The following is a 17359-nucleotide window of genomic DNA, read 5'->3' as shown; positions in this document are numbered from 1 at the left end:
ACCTAGGGGGCCGCTGCATTGACAGCATGGCTGTATTGTAGTAAAGTCGGATTAACACCGGGAGAACACATTTGGATGTAACACCGGGTCTCAGCAGGAAAACCATGGATGTATTATAGTGAAATCGAGGAAAGCATCAGAGAAAACATCTGCTGGGTGATGGGAGGCTCTGCGCATGCGTCCTGGCTCCGCACCCACATCAGCAGGACGGAGGAGGATGGCGGAGGATGGGAGGGAAGAGTCGGTGGCTACTGACGATGACTCAGAGCACACAGCTGCAGACGGGAGCAGCAGCCTCAACAACACGGTAAAACTGCAGCTTCCCTTCACATTTTAGTCGTAGGATTGTTCTGATAGAAAGGCTGTGTTAACGCTACAGTGTTTGAGCTGACAGGCTCAGCTAGCTTGCATTATGGTATATACAAGCTAGCCGAATATAAGTTCATAAATCTTGTTTTGGCACAATTCAGCCAATATGTTAGCCATTTAAATAGTGTCCGCCAAAATGAACTCTGGTATATCGTTAATAAATGACCGCTCCGTCCACTATTTCATCCAGTCTGTGACTCCACCAGTCTGTTGTTATTTCATGCTAACATTAGCTTGCTTAAAGGGGAAATATGCCCTTTTTCAAAATTCATATATGCTGTTCCTTTGGTCTAAGACAGTCCAAAACATTAGTCATTATGAACAACCGTCTCCCAAATCAAAAAAACAGAGTGCAAAAACTCAAATCTGTGATGTTATTGGGTATAAAGTCTGGAGCTGCTGGACAGAAAATGAGTGACAGATGTTGTAGATCAGTGGTTCCTAACTGGTTCAGCCTCTGGGGACACATTTCTCCTCAGCACTGAGTTCAAGGTACGCACTTATGTTAAATTACTAGGGGTCGACCGATATTGGTTTTTCAGAGCCACTATTGATACTGATTATTATTAATAGTAAATAAGGCCGATAACCCATACTATACATGCATTTGCAATAAAAATCAAAATCTTCCTGTCAATATTTAGAATTTGGAATATACCAACTCCAACACAAAACTTTCTTTAAATGCCTTTAGCAAATGTTTCATCAAAACTAAATAGCTCCCTGAAGTTTTACAAAGTAAAATTCCGCTCATGCTGCCATTGTGTTGCACTTTTTTATTAATTAATTTTATTGGTAACCATTAAAATACAATGCAGATACAGATAAGAAAATGCCAGATATCGTCCCCAATAATCATCCAGACCGATAATTTGTCAACCTCTACAAATTACCACATATTCAATTTGATTAGAAAAAATGTAAATAATGTGGGGTTAAAACAGAATGAAGTAAAACTTATTGAAAGACTAAAGTGCAATTTTTTTTTTTTTTTTTTTGCAAACCTGACATGGTCAGGAGTCACCGTTAGAATGGACCCGTGACCCACCAGTTGGGAACAACATTTCTAGATGTTGTAAAAGCAGCCAGGGGAATGTTCTCAGTATATGGTTACGTTATCTTTTTTTATTGTGTAACTATTTTGGTAAAAATATTAACCTGTCAGTGTGACAGACCGCCCTCTGAGATTTACTCACCAAACAGAAAATCTACCCACATTTGGCTCTTGGTGGGTGTTAATTCTGGACCCTGCTGAGAATAGCTGCACTTATCTATTTTTTTTTCTCAGTTAAGCTAAGATCATTTTTTTTTATTAGTCAACTAATCTAACAACTAGTTCATTGATTATTCTAAGGATGATTTTATTTATTACCCAATTAATATATAAATTAATTAACCAAAAAGTATTCAAACTTCCCTCATTCATATTTAAATAATTTTATTGTGTCATCTTTACTTAAAATCCTTAATAACAGCTGTATTTTTTAAAATTAGTCTGATTTACAGGTCATTGCTATGTTATAATAATAATAATATTTATTAATAGTAGTGTTATAATAGACCATTTTTGGATGCCTTTTCAGAGAGATAGTGGAGCTCAAACTCAAAAGCATTACTGTAACACACACATTATTATCATCTCTGTAGGCCCGTGTCACAGCAGCTCTTTCCCTGAACTGGAGAATCAGCAGGTTATCTTTTCATCAGTGCTTGACTTGAAACTTCAAATGTTTAGTAATATGTAGTATAGAGCATCATTAGGCGGTTTTCACAGGTTGTTAAGGACACTGTGATGTTTCAGATGGTGGAGGAGGGCTCAACTCTCCTGCGCAGGATGGAGATCTGCGTCGCTGAGGCTGAGAAGAGGAGCGGCAAAAACGCAGTGAACATGCAGGAGACATTCACCGTGTACCTCATAGAAACACGGTGAGATCACTTCACACACGGTGTTATTAGAAAGGAAGTGCTGTGGGTTGAGATGTTGTGATGTCTGTACTTCCCTTTAGTTTTATCTCTCTGGTGCATGTGCTTCCTTCTGTATTTTGTTGCTGTGCAAAAACAATTCACCAAAAACTGTCCAATCTTTAAAGGCCGATGGATGCAGTTGCTGAAGGTCGTAACCCGGCCCCCGACTCTCTGTGGAGGAGATACAGCGAATTTGAGCTGCTGAGGAACTATCTGTTAGTTACTTACCCGTTCATCGTGGTGCCCCCTCTGCCTGAGAAGAGGGTGAGTGCAGAGGAATGCAGCCTTGCTTTATCTCATGTCTCATAAAATGGAAAAAGAGCAGAATTAGAAGCTTGAGAAATCACGACTGGATTCTGGATTTTGCTCCATGTAGTTCAGACAAAGCTGGCAGAGTTATTATTTGAACTAACCAGCTGCCACATAAAACAGGAGACCAAGTTGATAGTACATGATTGTGTAAAGTATACAACATAATAATGATCATAATAATGGCTAACTAAACGATGTGGTGACATTTATTGATTGGAATGGGCTAAAGCTTCAGTCCCATCCCTAAATTCAAATCAGTGTGAGTGCAGATTTAACACTACAACTGCCATTTCAGTGTGCAACCTTAGTTTAGTTTAGTTGTACACAGTTAACCCTGTAGAGCCTGGATTGACATCAGTTTTGCTGACACCTCTCACGAGCATTTAAACCTTTGGCAGCTGAGAAAATTGGTTTGATTTCTTTTGAACAAATGGGAAAAAGGCAATGGCAAAAAATTAGTAAAAGGTGACAAAAACTGACTTGAAAATTAGCTTCAAGGGAGATTTGATCAAAAACAGGGAGAAATATCCAGAAAACTATATTCTCAATTCTTGTAAATATGTGTTTATTTTGTTTGTTTGTTTGCTTTGCTTTGCTTATTTTCAGGCAGTTTGGTTACTCAGACAGTAAAAACTGACAAAAACTTGAATGCAGTTGGTTTCCTTGTTCTCTTGCGTGCAGGCAGAGTTTGTGTGGCACAAGCTGTCTGCAGACAACATGGATCCAGACTTTGTGGAGCGCCGCAGGGTCGGCCTGGAGAACTTCCTGCTCCGTGTGGCATCACATCCAGTCCTGTCCAATGACAAGATCCTTCACCACTTTCTCACTGAGGTACACGCTGCAGGGCCACAGCTCTGGGCTGCTTTTTGGCAAGATTGTGTGTATTTGTTTAATCTAGGAATTTCCAGCTTAGCTCCTACATTTAGTCAATACAGGAAAAACTCCCCCAAAACCTTCTAACGGGGGGAAAAAAAGGTAGAAACCTCAGGAAGAGCGACCGAGGAGAGATCCCTCTTCCAGGACAGACAGATGTGCAATAGATGTCATAAATAACAGTTAAATTACAGTAATGGCAAAAAGGAAGGAGAAAGAGAGGGAGGAAGAGAGAAGGGGGGGGGGGTGATAATGGGAGCAATAATGGTAACAACAGCATATCATAAAACAGCGTATCATATGACAATAGTGATAGACATAAAATTAATAAATGCAATTTATGTTACATGCAAATATCGTTAGCGTTGTTAACATTCCCATGTGTATATTAATAGTGGAGGCATGGCTCATAAAAATGGCAGTAGAAGTTGGCGTCAGCCATCAAAGCATAAAAACATGACATTATATTATTTCTGGGTGTCATTCTGGGCTTTTGACGTTGAATTTGTCATTTTGACTATTTTCCACCAGATGACACCTTTTTTCATTAACCATAATTGGCATACGGAGAAAATACATGCTATTTCCACTAGTGGCACTGTCACAATCAGCGTTGCTGCAAATCATTGACATATCCCAGACTGTGATTACAAACAAAATCATCTTCTTTGTGTGAAGTATGTTTAAAATAAATCTTTTTTTGATCTAAAAACATACTGGCACCATGACAAAAACATGGCATTTAAAGAGTTAAAATTCTGAAAATGTATGAATGTTTGATGTTTATGATTAGGACTGATGTTGGTTAAAAAATTAACTCAAATTAATTAATTTTTTTAATAGCTTGATGTGTTGAATGTTTTTTTTCTGCGGTGTGTTTTGCAGGAACATGGCTGGAAGGAGGTGGTGTATGAGACAGGATTTCAGGCAAAGGTACTTTGTGTAACTTTATATTGTACAAAGACTTTTCAGTGCTGACAAATCTTGATAAGCTCTTGTTGCTCCTGTTTCAGGCAGATTCCAGGCTGAGAGCTCTCAGCGCCACCTTCAGGGTGAGAAATCCAGATAAGTAAGTTAGTGTAAGAAGAGCTCTGCTGTATTGAAAATGTGTCAAAATTTTCTTTTAATGTCAAAATAATTCACCTCTGGTTTTGAGGAGTTGTACTTTCAAGTTGGAGCTGGATGTTGACCCAAGCTAACTTACTTAAATTAAATCTAGAAAACCAATTGCTTTGAAAAATGTTAGTAAATATAACTTTTAATCTTAATTTAGGTTGTTTTATATTCAATTGTCAAGTTTACTGAAAATTTGGTTATATTTACTTGATTTTGTGCAGTTGTTGAAGTTTAATTTAATCAATCTTTCTTCGTCTTAGCTACTTCAGTAAATCAGGTATTCTGTGCAATATGTCTGTGTTCTGCTATTTGCAACTAGTCAATCATTTTTTTAAATTTCAAGTTTACATGTTAAAAAACAGGACTTGGATCTCCTAACTTCATCATTGGTGAAATCCTTTTTGTCATGATCTATTTAAGTCAGACTACCTTGGTTTACTGAAGTTGCTAACACAAGGTCATTTCACTAGTCATTTTTTATTTCATTAAGTCAAGTCTCTTCTGACGTGGAATTAATATCGTATTCTGCTTCCTTTTTTGTGATGGCCCACCAGCAGATGGAGATATGAAATATAATGCTTTTCAGTGTGTGTAATAATATTTAACTGTGCAAAATAAGAAAAATACTTAAACTTTGTACATGTACAGTTTGTCAATTAAAAACAATATAGTGGTTTGGGAAACTGGCAGAAATCAGTAAGTTGGCTTCATTTCTTCATCAACTTTATCAGTTGGATTTCAGAAATTGATTTTAAAGCCAATATCTGCCAGTACTGATGACATGCAGATATTATTGTGCATCCCTAATATTTCTTGTCAGTTTCTGAAAGGCCCCTAATGTGTGGGTCCATCTAGGGCTCCAACTAATAATTGTTTTCATGATCTTTTAATTATTTTCTCGATTAATGAATTCATTGTTTGATTCATAAAACATAAGGTTACAGTAGGAAATGCCAGCAAGAGCCAGAGCACAAAATACTATTATTTACAGCTGTGACAATGTCACAACGGCTGATATGATTAATGAAATGTCTTTGTTTTGTCATTTGAGAACATGAAAATTTCAGATTTTTGGTCTTTTTGCTTGTTAAAAATTAAGTGATTAATGATTATTAAAATGATAATATAGTATTATAAAAAATGTGACTCCTCTACAGTGGTCAAATCAAAAGAAAAGTAAAAAAGTAATTTAAAGGATGAACAAATACATTTACACTGTTGAATAACTTAGTAGGAGAAGCCAAATGAAACTAATAACTGTGCTCTGTGTATTTTCTCTCACTCAGACGCTTCATGGAGATGAAACACTACAGCGATGAGCTGCAGTCTCACACATCTCAGCTGCTCCGAGCACGAGCAGTAAGTCTCTGTCTGTCTCTCTTTAACTCTCAGATACACACACACACACACACACACACACACACACGCTGTACTTCCACCTCTGCTCTTCATAATGCATAATGCATTACACATCCTTTACATAATGCATTCCTTACACCTAACCTTGACGGTACAGTTCACCCCACAGTCATTTGTCAGTCTAGCTTGTTGTAGTGTGAGTTGTCGAGTGTTGGAGATATCAGCTGGATATTTTTAATATGTGAACAGAAGTAAAAGAAAATACTCCTGGCACCTGCTGGGCTCCATACAATGAAAATCTGAAATGTTTCCTATATATTTATCATAATTAACACTTACTTTCAGGTTTTTTTCTGTCTCTTCCAGAGAGTTGCAGATCGGCTCTACGGGGTTTACAAGGTCCACGGGAACTATGGAAGAGTCTTCAGGTTTGACAGCATGCATGTTACATTTTATCTGTGCAAGACTTGGTCTGCTCATGAATGTGTATTGTTTCCATTATCAGGTCAAAACAGTTTTAGGCCAAAATCACAATTTTGCAAAAAGGGCTTTTACCCTTTGAAATCTGAGAAAACAGGCTTGATTTTTTCCAAAATTACAAGAAGGGAATGAGCACCTTAACAAGACATGGCTCAAAAATTTGTAAGTACTTAGTAAAATGTTACAACATTTTTTTTAATAAATAATATTTTGAAAAAGGGAAGTTAAAATAAGAAATGGGAAAATTACCCTACGAAAGTACTAAAAAAAAAACCAAAAACAACTATTTTTTTCAGTAGCATAATTTAAATACATATATATAAGAATTTCTAAGAATGTTAATATAGTTTTTTGGATATGTCTCTCTAGTTTTGATAAAATTTAATAATGTTCCTGCAGCTAATTTTCAAGTCAATTTCTTGTCACCTTTCACTTTTTCTTTTTCTTTTAAAACAATTTTAAGGACATTTCTTACCGAGTTGGTCATTGCCTTTTTCCCACATGTTCCAAAGAAATCAAACCAATTTTTTTCAGGCGCCAAAGGTTTAAATGCTTGTGAAAGGTGTCAGCAATTGTGATGTCGATCCAGGTTCTAAAGGGTTAATTGTGTGCAAAACACCCATTTTTAAACGTAAAGCATTACAAAAAAATTGCCTGAAAATAAGCAAAACAAACAAACAAACAAAAAAGTTTTGTTTGTTTTTTTTTTTAAAAAAAGGATATGGGAAAATTACCAAGTCAATTTTTGTCACTTTTTCCTAATTTTTTTTTTCAACAATTTGTCAGGATATTTCTTGCCGCGTTGGCCATTGCCTTATTCCCATGTGTTCAAAAGAAATCAAACCAGTTTTCTCAGCTGAGAGGTGTCAACAAAACTGATGTCAATCCAGGTTCTAAAGGGTTACATCTGTACAGCATAAGATGACTTCTGTCATTAGAGCCTAGAGTGTCAAGGAAAAAAAAGTGTGACTTAATGACAAAGAAACCTTTAAAAATGTTCTTCAGTCCCAAAATTCAGAACAATTAAAATTATGTTTTATGACAAATGTTTTTTTGTTTTTTTTTTTACATACAATGTAAATGAATCCTACAATGAATATCATTCATAGTGGAAAACAAAACTTCAGACATTCTTCAAGACGGTATTTCCTCAGATGTAGCTCTGTGTGTCTGTTTGTGTTTGTGTTTGTGTGTATGTGTGTGTGTGTGTGTGTGTGTGTGCTCCCTGCAGTGAGTGGAGTGCCATAGAGAAAGAGATGGGCGATGGACTGCAGAGTGCCGGTCATCATATGGATGCGTGAGTGTTTGAGTCGGGTCTCTCCGCCTGCTCATAATCCCATTTGTTTCTGTTAATATAGTTTTATAGAATTTCTGGACAGATGTGATCTCTCTAAATAACACATACTGCAGGCTTGTTCCTGCTTCTGCTGATGTTATTAATCATTCACCTGCAGATACGCTGCCTCCATAGACGATATCTTAGAGGAAGAGGAACATTATGCAGACCAACTGAAGGAATATCTCTTCTATGCTGAAGCTCTGAGGTAAGAACCATTTAAAGCAACATCGACCCATATTGTTTTTTCAGGGCCGATACAGATTATTAGCAGTTAATGAGGCTGATAGCCATATTTGGAACCGATGTGCATTTAAAATGAAAATCTTTCTGTCAAAATTTAGAATTTGGAAAATAACAAACTCCAACACAAAACTTTGTTTAAATGCCTTTAAAAAATGTTTAATCAGAACGGAAACTTTCAACATCGTATACAGCAAGTTCCCTGCAACTCTTTTTTTAAAGTCAAGTGAAATTTAAAGAAAAAGAATAAGGTAAATTAGCTCCTCCCATGCTGACACCTTCGTTGCTCTTAATTTTATTTTTAAAATTCTTTTATATTTTCTCTTAGCAGGAGAATGTTGCTGCATGGGGCCAGTTGTTACACACACACACACACACACACTCTGATACACTACATGTATTGTCCTCAGACAAAATCCCAACTACATGTTCAGTGGAGGGTTCTCGGTGGGATTAATGTTGGCGCCAGCTAGTTTCTGCAGGTGACGGGCTCTCTGAGGTGACTTATGACGGCAGCTGGTGGGGAATGTTTATCTAAGTTGTCCTAAAAGTTCACACTGGGGTGAGAGTTGCTCCTGCATCTCTGACTCGTCGAGATCTAAAGGGATTAACGGTGGTTTGGGTGAGGGTTCAGGTTTGGAGATGTGGGAGGTGGAGGGTCCTCTTATCTGCACTGTTGCTGTTTGCAGGATATTGTAAATCTTTATGATGTCTGTGCAGCATTCCTGAGGTCTGAAGAAAGAGCTGCTCCTTGCAGTTTAACGTGTGTACTGTCTGCGTTTGAAACATGTAGGATCATCCCCCTTCACTTAGCACACCAAATCAATCCCAAAGTTCACTTAAAACTAGCTGTTATTTTTCAAGCATGGGGAAAAAAGTACAGAGATTAAAGAAATGAAATATTAATGAGACAGTTTGTTTAATTTAATGCTAATGGAGTGATTTGATTTGATTTATTTTGACATGTAAAAAAGAAAATATAGATTTTTTTCTTACAAACAAGCAGGCAGACAAAAAAGTAATGTTTACAATGAAAAACATAAGCAAAAGATATGGTCAAACACATGATGACTTTGTTTATGTAGTCCAAAAAGAGTGAGAGGAGGTACAAACTTATTGAGCCCTGTCCCTTTTCCATGAGTCACTGAATTTATATTAAACAGCTTCCTTATCAAATTAAACCTGTACTCCAATTAATGAAACATATATGCATGCACCCACATACCCAAATTCAAGTAGCTATTTGCTACAATTTTTCATTCTTATTTACAGGAAAAAGAGGAGGCTAAACTATGAAATAATGAATATGAAATGAAAAAAATAAATATGAGTGATTTCTGTCAGGAGCTGTAGTTTGACTCACTCTTTGCTTTGACAGGTGTTGTGGCAAAACATCTCTGAAGACTCTGCTAAAATGAACTCAAACTTTGATCTAATTTAAATATTCTTGCGAGCTTTCTTCAATAATGGTGGTTGATGTGGTAGCTTCTGCCAAGGAACACTGGACCCAGCAGTCTCCTCCTTCTTATGCTCTCATCTTCTGGCTCTGATTTAAACAGTCAGCTTTCACTGGGGTTCTGGGTACTTTTCCACACCCCTGACCTATCTCTCCTGTGACACCATTATTTCAAAGACCTTTAATTCTGTATTTTTAAAAAACGATGCAACTCAGTTTAATTATAATATCACACACAGGTTATAAACTGGGTATACATACTGGTTAAATGTTTACCTTGTTTCAAACTATAGCATAATAGACCACACAGCAGATAAACACAGGATTAAGATTTAATTTACTTATGTGAAAACCATATTCAGCTACTGAAAAGAGTGCATGCGTGTTTTTTAATCATTATCTTATCTTTCTTATCTTGCAGCTGCTTCTTTCATTTTTTTGCCTTGGCTGAAGACTTTTTCACACAGTTTTCTTAATTTTATCATTACACAGGGCGGTCTGCAGGAAGCATGAGCTGACCCAGTTTGAGCTGGAGATGGCGTCCCAGGACCTCATCTCCAAGAAGCAGCAGCGTGAGGAGCTGGCTACAGGGGTACTCTTCACGCACTCCTCTACTGTTGCTTTGTCTTATTCTTTAGCAGTTCTGGTTTATTTAGTCACGTCTGACGAGGTGAGACTGCTGAGGAGGACTCTAGATGTTAACTTCTAAACTCATTATTTGTGTTCACACCTTCCCGTAGATCGTGCGGACGTTCTCCTTCAAAGGCATGACCAACAAGCTTTTTGGCCAAGAGGCGCCTGAGCAGAGGGAGGCCAGGCTGAAGCTGCTGGAGGAGCTGATCACAGAGGGAGAGGAGACGGTCAAGGAGAAAACAGTGGAGTGCGAGTGAGTCATTGACACTGCTTAACTGTGTGGGCCCGCTTCGATATTACTCACACCGCTCTGTGCACGAAATGCATTTTCCAAAGTTAGACAAAAAAAATATTATACATTAATATAATTTTCTACTTTCATTGAGTTTATTTTTTAACCAACATCAGTCCTAATCATAGAGATCAAATATTCTTTTTCAGAGTTTTCAGCTGTCAAAGCATAAAAATATGCATTTTATTAGTGCTGGGTATCATTCTGGTCTTTTGCCTTGGAATTTGTCATTTTTACTATTTTTCACCTGATGATGACATATGGAGAAAATATGATACAATGTGATGCAATGCGATATGATACGATACGATATGATATAATATACTTTATTTCCACCATAAGGGAAATTTGTCTTAGACTCAGTGCTGTATACATGCTATTTCTACGAGGTGCACTGTCACAGTCAGTGTTGCTGCTAATCATTGACGTATCCCAGACTGTGATAATCAAAAACATCTACTCAGCATGTAATGTATGGAAAATAATTTATTTTAGTTTTTGTTGGGTTTTTTTTGTTTATTTTCATCTTAAGACATAGTGGGACCATGATAAAAAATTTGGTATTTAAAGGGTTAAAAATTCTGAAAATTAACAAATATTTGAAATTTATGATTAGGACTGATGATGGTTAAAAAAAAATAAGCTCAAAGAAAAAAGAAAACCATATTAACATTTAAAAATTTTTAAAGCTGGATTTTGAAAAGCACATTTTGTGCATAGAGTGATATGAGTGTTTTTTAATATTAAAGCGGGTCCAACAGATTTTTCAGGTTCATGTGCGCTTCATTTGCTGTGTTTGACTGCAGAGAGCATGTGGAGAGGGCGTGGGTGGACATGCAGCGCTTTAAGGAGCAGAAAGACAAAGATCTGCGGGAAGCGCTCATCAACTACGCTGTCATGCAGATCAGCATGTGTAAAAAGGTACAGGACAGCACATCAGCTCTCTGAAGGGTATAGGACTACTAATTAAAGTTTTTTCTTTATTTTATTTCTCCTCCTGCAGGGAATACAGATGTGGAGCAATGCCAAAGAATGTTTCCTCAAGATGTGAAGATGAAGCCATATTCACAGGAGAAAGATGCTGATGTCCTCTGGATGGAGGAACAGTACAGGAACAACTTTATGTAAAAAGATAACAAGTATTTACACAAAACCCATTCATATAAATTTCACTTTGAGTGGTGATTTACCTTCACTGTTAACCCTTTGTGGAGTGAGAAGGCTGAGGGAGGTGGTGGATCATGCAAAGCACACGACTGGGACTCTGGAGGGTCGTCAATATTTAGCTGAGACCATGTTCTCTCACCTTTAAGAGGCACTTTTTACATGCTAACGTCAAGATCCCTTTTTACTCATTTGTCAATATTTATGACATATGGTCATAAATCCAGAGAACATAAGTAAAGCATCAGGTCCAATAAAGAGCAGCATTAGAGGCTGTCTGCCGCCAGAGTTCAATTTGATCGACGTGGAGCTGATTTCAGTTGCTGAAGCTATTAACCCTTTGAAACCTGGAGAATTTTTTTTCTGCTTCATCCAGGCGCTTTTCACAAGCTGTCTAACCTTTTGAAACCGACGCAAATTGATATGATTTCTTTTGAAAAAATGGGGGGGGAATCAAGAAATAAATAAAAGGTGACAAGAAAATGACCTAAAAGAATGTTTTAAAAAGGGCAGGATTACTAGAAAATAAAAACCTAGGTAAAGAATATCCAGAACCAAAACCATATTTGTAATTATATTTTTTATTTATTATTTGTAATTAGATATTCAATATGATGATACAGTCAAATAATAGTTTATATATATATATATACCTTTCCTACTAATTTTTAGGCCATGTCTTCTTGTTAAAATTATTTTTTTTAAAGTAGAATAGAAAACTTTGTTGGACCAGATTAATTTTTACTAAACTTAAAAACATGTTCATAATTATGGTGACAGTCCATAACACTTTGAAATTCATTTGAGATAATCTGAAAAACTTCATTTTGATTAGGATATAACTTAAAAATGTGTCTTCCTCATTTTGGTAATTAAATACTCGAATACTCGATTACCATAATTATGAACACAAGTTTATAGTTTAAGTTAACCATACAAGTAAATTTGTTCTAAGTTGTCCAGATCATCTGACACAAATTCTAAAGTATTATATACTTTTAATTACCATAATTATGAACATATGTTTTAAGTTAATTACTTATAAAAATGAAGTAGTGCCAACATTTTTTTTGCATTATTTAAAATGAATTTTAAAGTATCAATTTGCTCCTTTGCCTCTCTGTGTTTATGAATGAAATCAAAGCAAATTGCTCAGGATTTAAAGGGTTAAACCAAATTGGAGCAGAACTAAAAGGCAGCTTGTGTCATATTTTTCCTTTGGCCTGAACCAAAGACAGGAAACTGCAGGTGTAAAAGGAACTTCAGCTTCTTAAACATGACTATAAAAGCTTCTGAGGTACACTTAGTGCTCATTAATACTCAGGAGTGGATACTGTGGTGATAACAAATATTTATATATACATATATGTGTGTGTGTGTGTGTGTGTGTAAAATATCTTGTGTGTGACGTTACATTCCCCTCTGCTGTGAGGGAACGGCTTTTAATTCTGCTTTAATGAATCAGAGAGGCTGCAGGATGTTGGTGTATAAAATTCAAGTCATATTCACTTTAGATGAATTGCATCTTTATTTATTGACTGAAATGTTTATTTTCTGTTGTTGAGGCTTGCTAGCAGTAAGCTTTGTGTGTGTATGTGTGTGTGTGTCTGTGTGTGTGTCTGTGTGTGTGTGTGTGTGTGTGTGTGTGTGTGTGTCTATAAGATTTCAGACTCCATTTGTTTGTACTCTTTTACATTTCATATTTTAATCCCCAGTTTGGATGTAACTGTTTTTTGTTATATTTATTTTAATAAAAATGTGTCTCACAGCGGACTGTGTTTGCAGAGTAGTTTCTCTGGTGTATTTCTTTTTATTTATTTTTTTTACATGAACTAAGACAGTTGTTTTCAACCTTTTCCTTATGAGACCCCTTTCACTATTAGTGAGGAAAATGTATATTTCATATGTTCAGATATCCAGATATTTTATAATAGATTCAATGCATAGCAATAACTGAACTGAACAAGTGATTAACTGTACAGTTAGATAGTGAATGCTATGAAAACTACAAGAAGTTTGTGAAAAATCAGCAATTTGCATACATTTTGAGCAGATTATTTTCTGTGAATGTTTCATCAAAGATGAGTTTTCCTGATCATTTTAATAATGTTTTTCTTTAGCTCTTCTCTGCTTTATGTTATTAGTATATTTTATCTTTTAAAAAAAATTATTAAATATTAATTTGTTCCCAAGAATTAATAATTCATGATAATAACTTGCTCCCACAAAAAGTAATTTGTTTTTATAAAATACTAATTTGTTCCAACAAGATGATAACTTGTTCCTACAAGATCATTAACTAACTAATGGAAACATCACTTTTTGGGAACATGTGTAGTATTGGATGGAGTTAATATATATAGTAACATATATATATATATTTTATATATATATATATATATATACAACATATATATAGTAACAGTAATATATAGTGTAACTTGAGTAGTAATATTAATCCTTTGGCACACTTTGCACGCTTTTCATTCTTTTTTAAAAAATTCTTTTGGCTGTGTCCATGCAGATAGCAACAAATAAAATACTTGGAATTTGTCATTTTTTTGTACATGGAGAAAATACGTTCCGTTTCCACTTGATGCACTGCCACAATCAATGCTGCTGCAAATCACTGACATATCTCAGGCTGTGATAATATATGTCTGCATGTAATATATTGAAAATAATTATTTATTTTACATCTAATAAATAGTGGCATCATGCCAAAACCTGGCATTTAAAGGGTTAAAATTAGGAAAAACGAGTGCATATTTGATAGTTTATTATTATTAATACTTATGTTGGTTAAAAAAAAAACACTAAACGAAAGCAGAAAATCATGTAGATGTATAATATTTATGGAAGCTTAATTTAAAACATACGCATTTTGTGCGCAGAGCGCTACAAGTGTGTGTAATATTAAAGTATAAACAGAAAGTACAAGCACAGCGAAGTAAAACTGGAGTTCGATGTAGAAAGTTGTAAAAATACACAATTGCCCTTTAAGTTTCTCCCACAATGCATTGCCGGCTTAACTGCCAGCCTCTTCCGGGTCTGTTCAAGCTACCTCCACGTGAGTGTAAGTGACCGGCGTCATGTCAACAAACTCTGTCACTGTGAACGGAGGCGAGGACGAGGAGTTCAGGGGCTTTGTGGCCCTATACGGCGGGGTCCTGCAGTCCTCAGGGATCCCTCAGATCTACTGGAGGAGCCTCCACCACAAAATCACCAACGAGGTCTGCCTGCTGCTCACTGACACCCAAACACAGCGCCGATCACACCCGAACACAGCGCCGATCACACCCGAACACAGCGCCGATCACACCCGAACACAGCACCGATCACACGCTCCAAACCAGATCACACCTGCAGCTGCTGCTTCAGTTTCAGTAACTGCAGCACAGCACAGAATAAAACAGCAGGTGGACACAAAAATGCATTTTTTTTGCATCTCTCATCCGTCTTTTCAACTGCACGTGCAGCAGCACAGCTCCGATTGTATGAAAATGACGCTATTGGCAAATTAGGACATATTATAATCCCTTTATTTGAGAAAAGCATAGTGATGATCGGTAATGTTCCCCGGCTAGGAATATAACATTCATTTCAAGTATATCCCGTTCTGTCGCAAAGGAGGCGATCATGCCAAACTCGCTTTAAAAATCTGATAGTTCTCATTTTCCTTCATTGTTTGCAAACACACACAGCCGGTATGCCATGGTTTAAAATTATAACACATGTATATGTTCCTGGGGTCAATTCGTCATATAATTTAGCCACCAATCTGTGTGCTGTTTTAGTGAAATTTCGATCTTTGTACTAGTTGGTTCACACGCCAAATTCTGGGTGCGGTATGTATCTCCGTGTATGGCAGGAGAAAGAACGAGAACAACATCAAGTGGTGTCTGGGTATGTGATGTGTGCCGAGTTAGAGGGTGGAACTATCAACCATATTATTAACCGTGTTTAAGCTGCGTTGCTGACTTCCAATAAAGATTACAGGCAAGCAAAGTTTAAATTCACAATTTCTCCAATGGTGTCTGGATATGTTACTTTTTATGTCATAGATTTATGATGCTGGGGAGGTTTTCGGAATCATGCAGTTCCAACAAGCAGACGATGAGGAGGAGGAGGAAAATGGAGAGAATGAGGAGAAGAAGAGGTGCAACCCTGGAGCAGCGATCAGCTGTAAGGTGGTGGTGACCCGGGATAGCGGGCTGTCCGCCGCAGAGCCGACCAGGTGAGGGAGAGGGGAGGGGGGGGCTTTGTTTTTCTTTGTGATTTTTTTTTATTATTTTTTTTATATATATTTATTTTTTAACCTTTACCTTCAAAGGAAGCTCTAATAATTTCCTTGTGCCTGAGTGACTGGGGAAAATGCATGACCCTCCCTCCACCTTAAATAATCATATTTAGTTTTTATTCGCACCAAATGTATCAGAGCCAGTATAATGAGCAAACATGATGGAAGTGACACTGCAGTAACTTTGAACAACAGGTGTTTTTAGATTCAACCCACAGTGCCCGCTTTAATATTACACACACTAGTATGCAGACAAACTGCGCTTTCCAAATTTAGGCTATAAAAAATATTTTGCATCAATATGATTTTCTACTTTCACTGAGTTATTTTTTGTAACCAACATCAGTCCTCATCATAAATATCAAATATTTGTTCATGTTCAGAATTTTGATGCCAGGTTTTTGTCATGATGCCACAATGTTTCTAGATGAAAAAAAAACCAAAAAATAATTCATTATTTTTAACACGTTAAGTAGATTTTTATTATTATTATGATGGTCTATGATATGTCAGTGATTAGCAGCAACATTGAGTGTGTCAGTGCACCTGGTGGAAATAGCATGTATTTCTCCATTTATGATTAGGACTGATGCTGCTTAGAACATTATTTAAATGAAAGTAGAACATGTATAATATTTTTCATAGCCTGATTTTTAAAAGCACATTTTGTAAGCAGAACAATATGATTGTGTGTGTAATATTAAAGTGGGCCCTATTAAAAACAACAAAAACAAAGTGATTGATATGTATTCATGTGTGACAAAGTGGAGGTTTTTTTAAATGAGCTGTAAAGCTGAACTTGAGTCCGTTTTCCTGCAGCGTCTTCTTGGTGGATCACGCCTGGACGTATCGTATGGAAGGTGCCCGTCAGCAGCTGGAGCAGATCCCCGGCCTGCTGCCCAGAATGGCGGCCCTCATGGGGGTGGACTTCCACGGCGAGGCCCCTGACCCGGACACGGTGGAGCTGGTGATGGATTGCATGTGGAAGTACAACCAGACCTATAAACTCAACCAGGGGGTACGTTAGAATTTACGGTCCACAGTCTCTGTCTCAGTCGTCCCTGTCCACTCACTGTCCTCGTCCCACTGTGTCTTGTGGTGCAGTCTCCAGAGGACAAGGTTCCTGTGTGGTACATCATGGATGAGTTTGGCAGCCAGGTGCAGCACTCGGACCAGCCCAGCTGCGCTCTGGCTCCCTTCTTCTACATTCAGGGAGGCCTGACCTACTCCGTGCTGTGGCCCCTGCAGGACCTGCAGGAGGGAGGTGAGAGCATGCTCACGCACGTACGCACGCACACACACACACACGTACGCACACACACACACACACACTCACTCAGAAGAAGGAAGAATTTGAAGGGATGAGTCTGTTTTTGTTTGTTTTTTTATTTCTCCTATTGTCAACCCTTTAACACCTGAGCAGTTTGACTTGGTTTCTTTCAGAGACATGAGAGGAAGAAG

The 17359-nt window shown here is 37.1% G+C and overlaps 2 protein-coding genes across 2 annotated transcripts in view; both read left to right on the top strand.

Moving 5' to 3' along the window:
* The first annotated feature begins 107 nt into the window (after positions 1-107).
* On the top strand, positions 108-13369 carry LOC121961314 (sorting nexin-4-like). Its single transcript, XM_042511255.2, has 14 exons — positions 108-307; positions 2171-2295; positions 2460-2598; positions 3328-3477; positions 4405-4452; positions 4533-4588; positions 5922-5994; positions 6361-6422; positions 7706-7771; positions 7929-8018; positions 10002-10101; positions 10250-10395; positions 11241-11355; positions 11438-13369. Exons 1-14 carry the CDS (start codon positions 176-178, stop codon positions 11483-11485), a joined length of 1350 nt encoding a protein of 449 aa, XP_042367189.2. The 5' UTR covers positions 108-175; the 3' UTR covers positions 11486-13369.
* A 1257-nt stretch (positions 13370-14626) lies between these two features.
* Positions 14627-17359, top strand: part of ttll12 (tubulin tyrosine ligase-like family, member 12) — a 36976-nt gene continuing 34243 nt past the window's right edge. The window contains exons 1-4 of the mRNA XM_042510926.2: positions 14627-14831; positions 15663-15835; positions 16718-16916; positions 17003-17162. Of these exons, the coding sequence (XP_042366860.2) occupies positions 14691-14831; positions 15663-15835; positions 16718-16916; positions 17003-17162 (673 nt within the window). The 5' untranslated portion in view covers positions 14627-14690. The remainder of the gene's footprint in view (positions 14832-15662; positions 15836-16717; positions 16917-17002; positions 17163-17359) is intronic.

This window comes from Plectropomus leopardus, chromosome 22 (genome assembly GCF_026936395.1).
Source record: "Plectropomus leopardus strain MGB_pleo_1.0 chromosome 22, ASM2693639v1, whole genome shotgun sequence".
In the NCBI taxonomy this organism is placed as follows: Eukaryota; Metazoa; Chordata; class Actinopteri; order Perciformes; family Serranidae; genus Plectropomus; species Plectropomus leopardus.
Note: the sequence above shows the minus strand (reverse complement) of the source record. Positions and strands in the feature narration are given on the sequence as shown.

What these genes read in the sequence shown, in the direction of transcription:
- LOC121961314 (XM_042511255.2), top strand. Translation starts at nt 176, where the DNA reads ATGCGTCCTGGCTCCGCACCCACATCAGCAGGACGGAGGAGGATGGCG. An exon ending in AGACAGGATTTCAGGCAAAG is followed by an intron (nt 4,453 to 4,532) that starts GTACTTTGTGTA and finishes CTCCTGTTTCAG; the next exon opens with GCAGATTCCAGGCTGAGAGC. An exon ending in AACTATGGAAGAGTCTTCAG is followed by an intron (nt 6,423 to 7,705) that starts GTTTGACAGCAT and finishes TGCTCCCTGCAG; the next exon opens with TGAGTGGAGTGCCATAGAGA.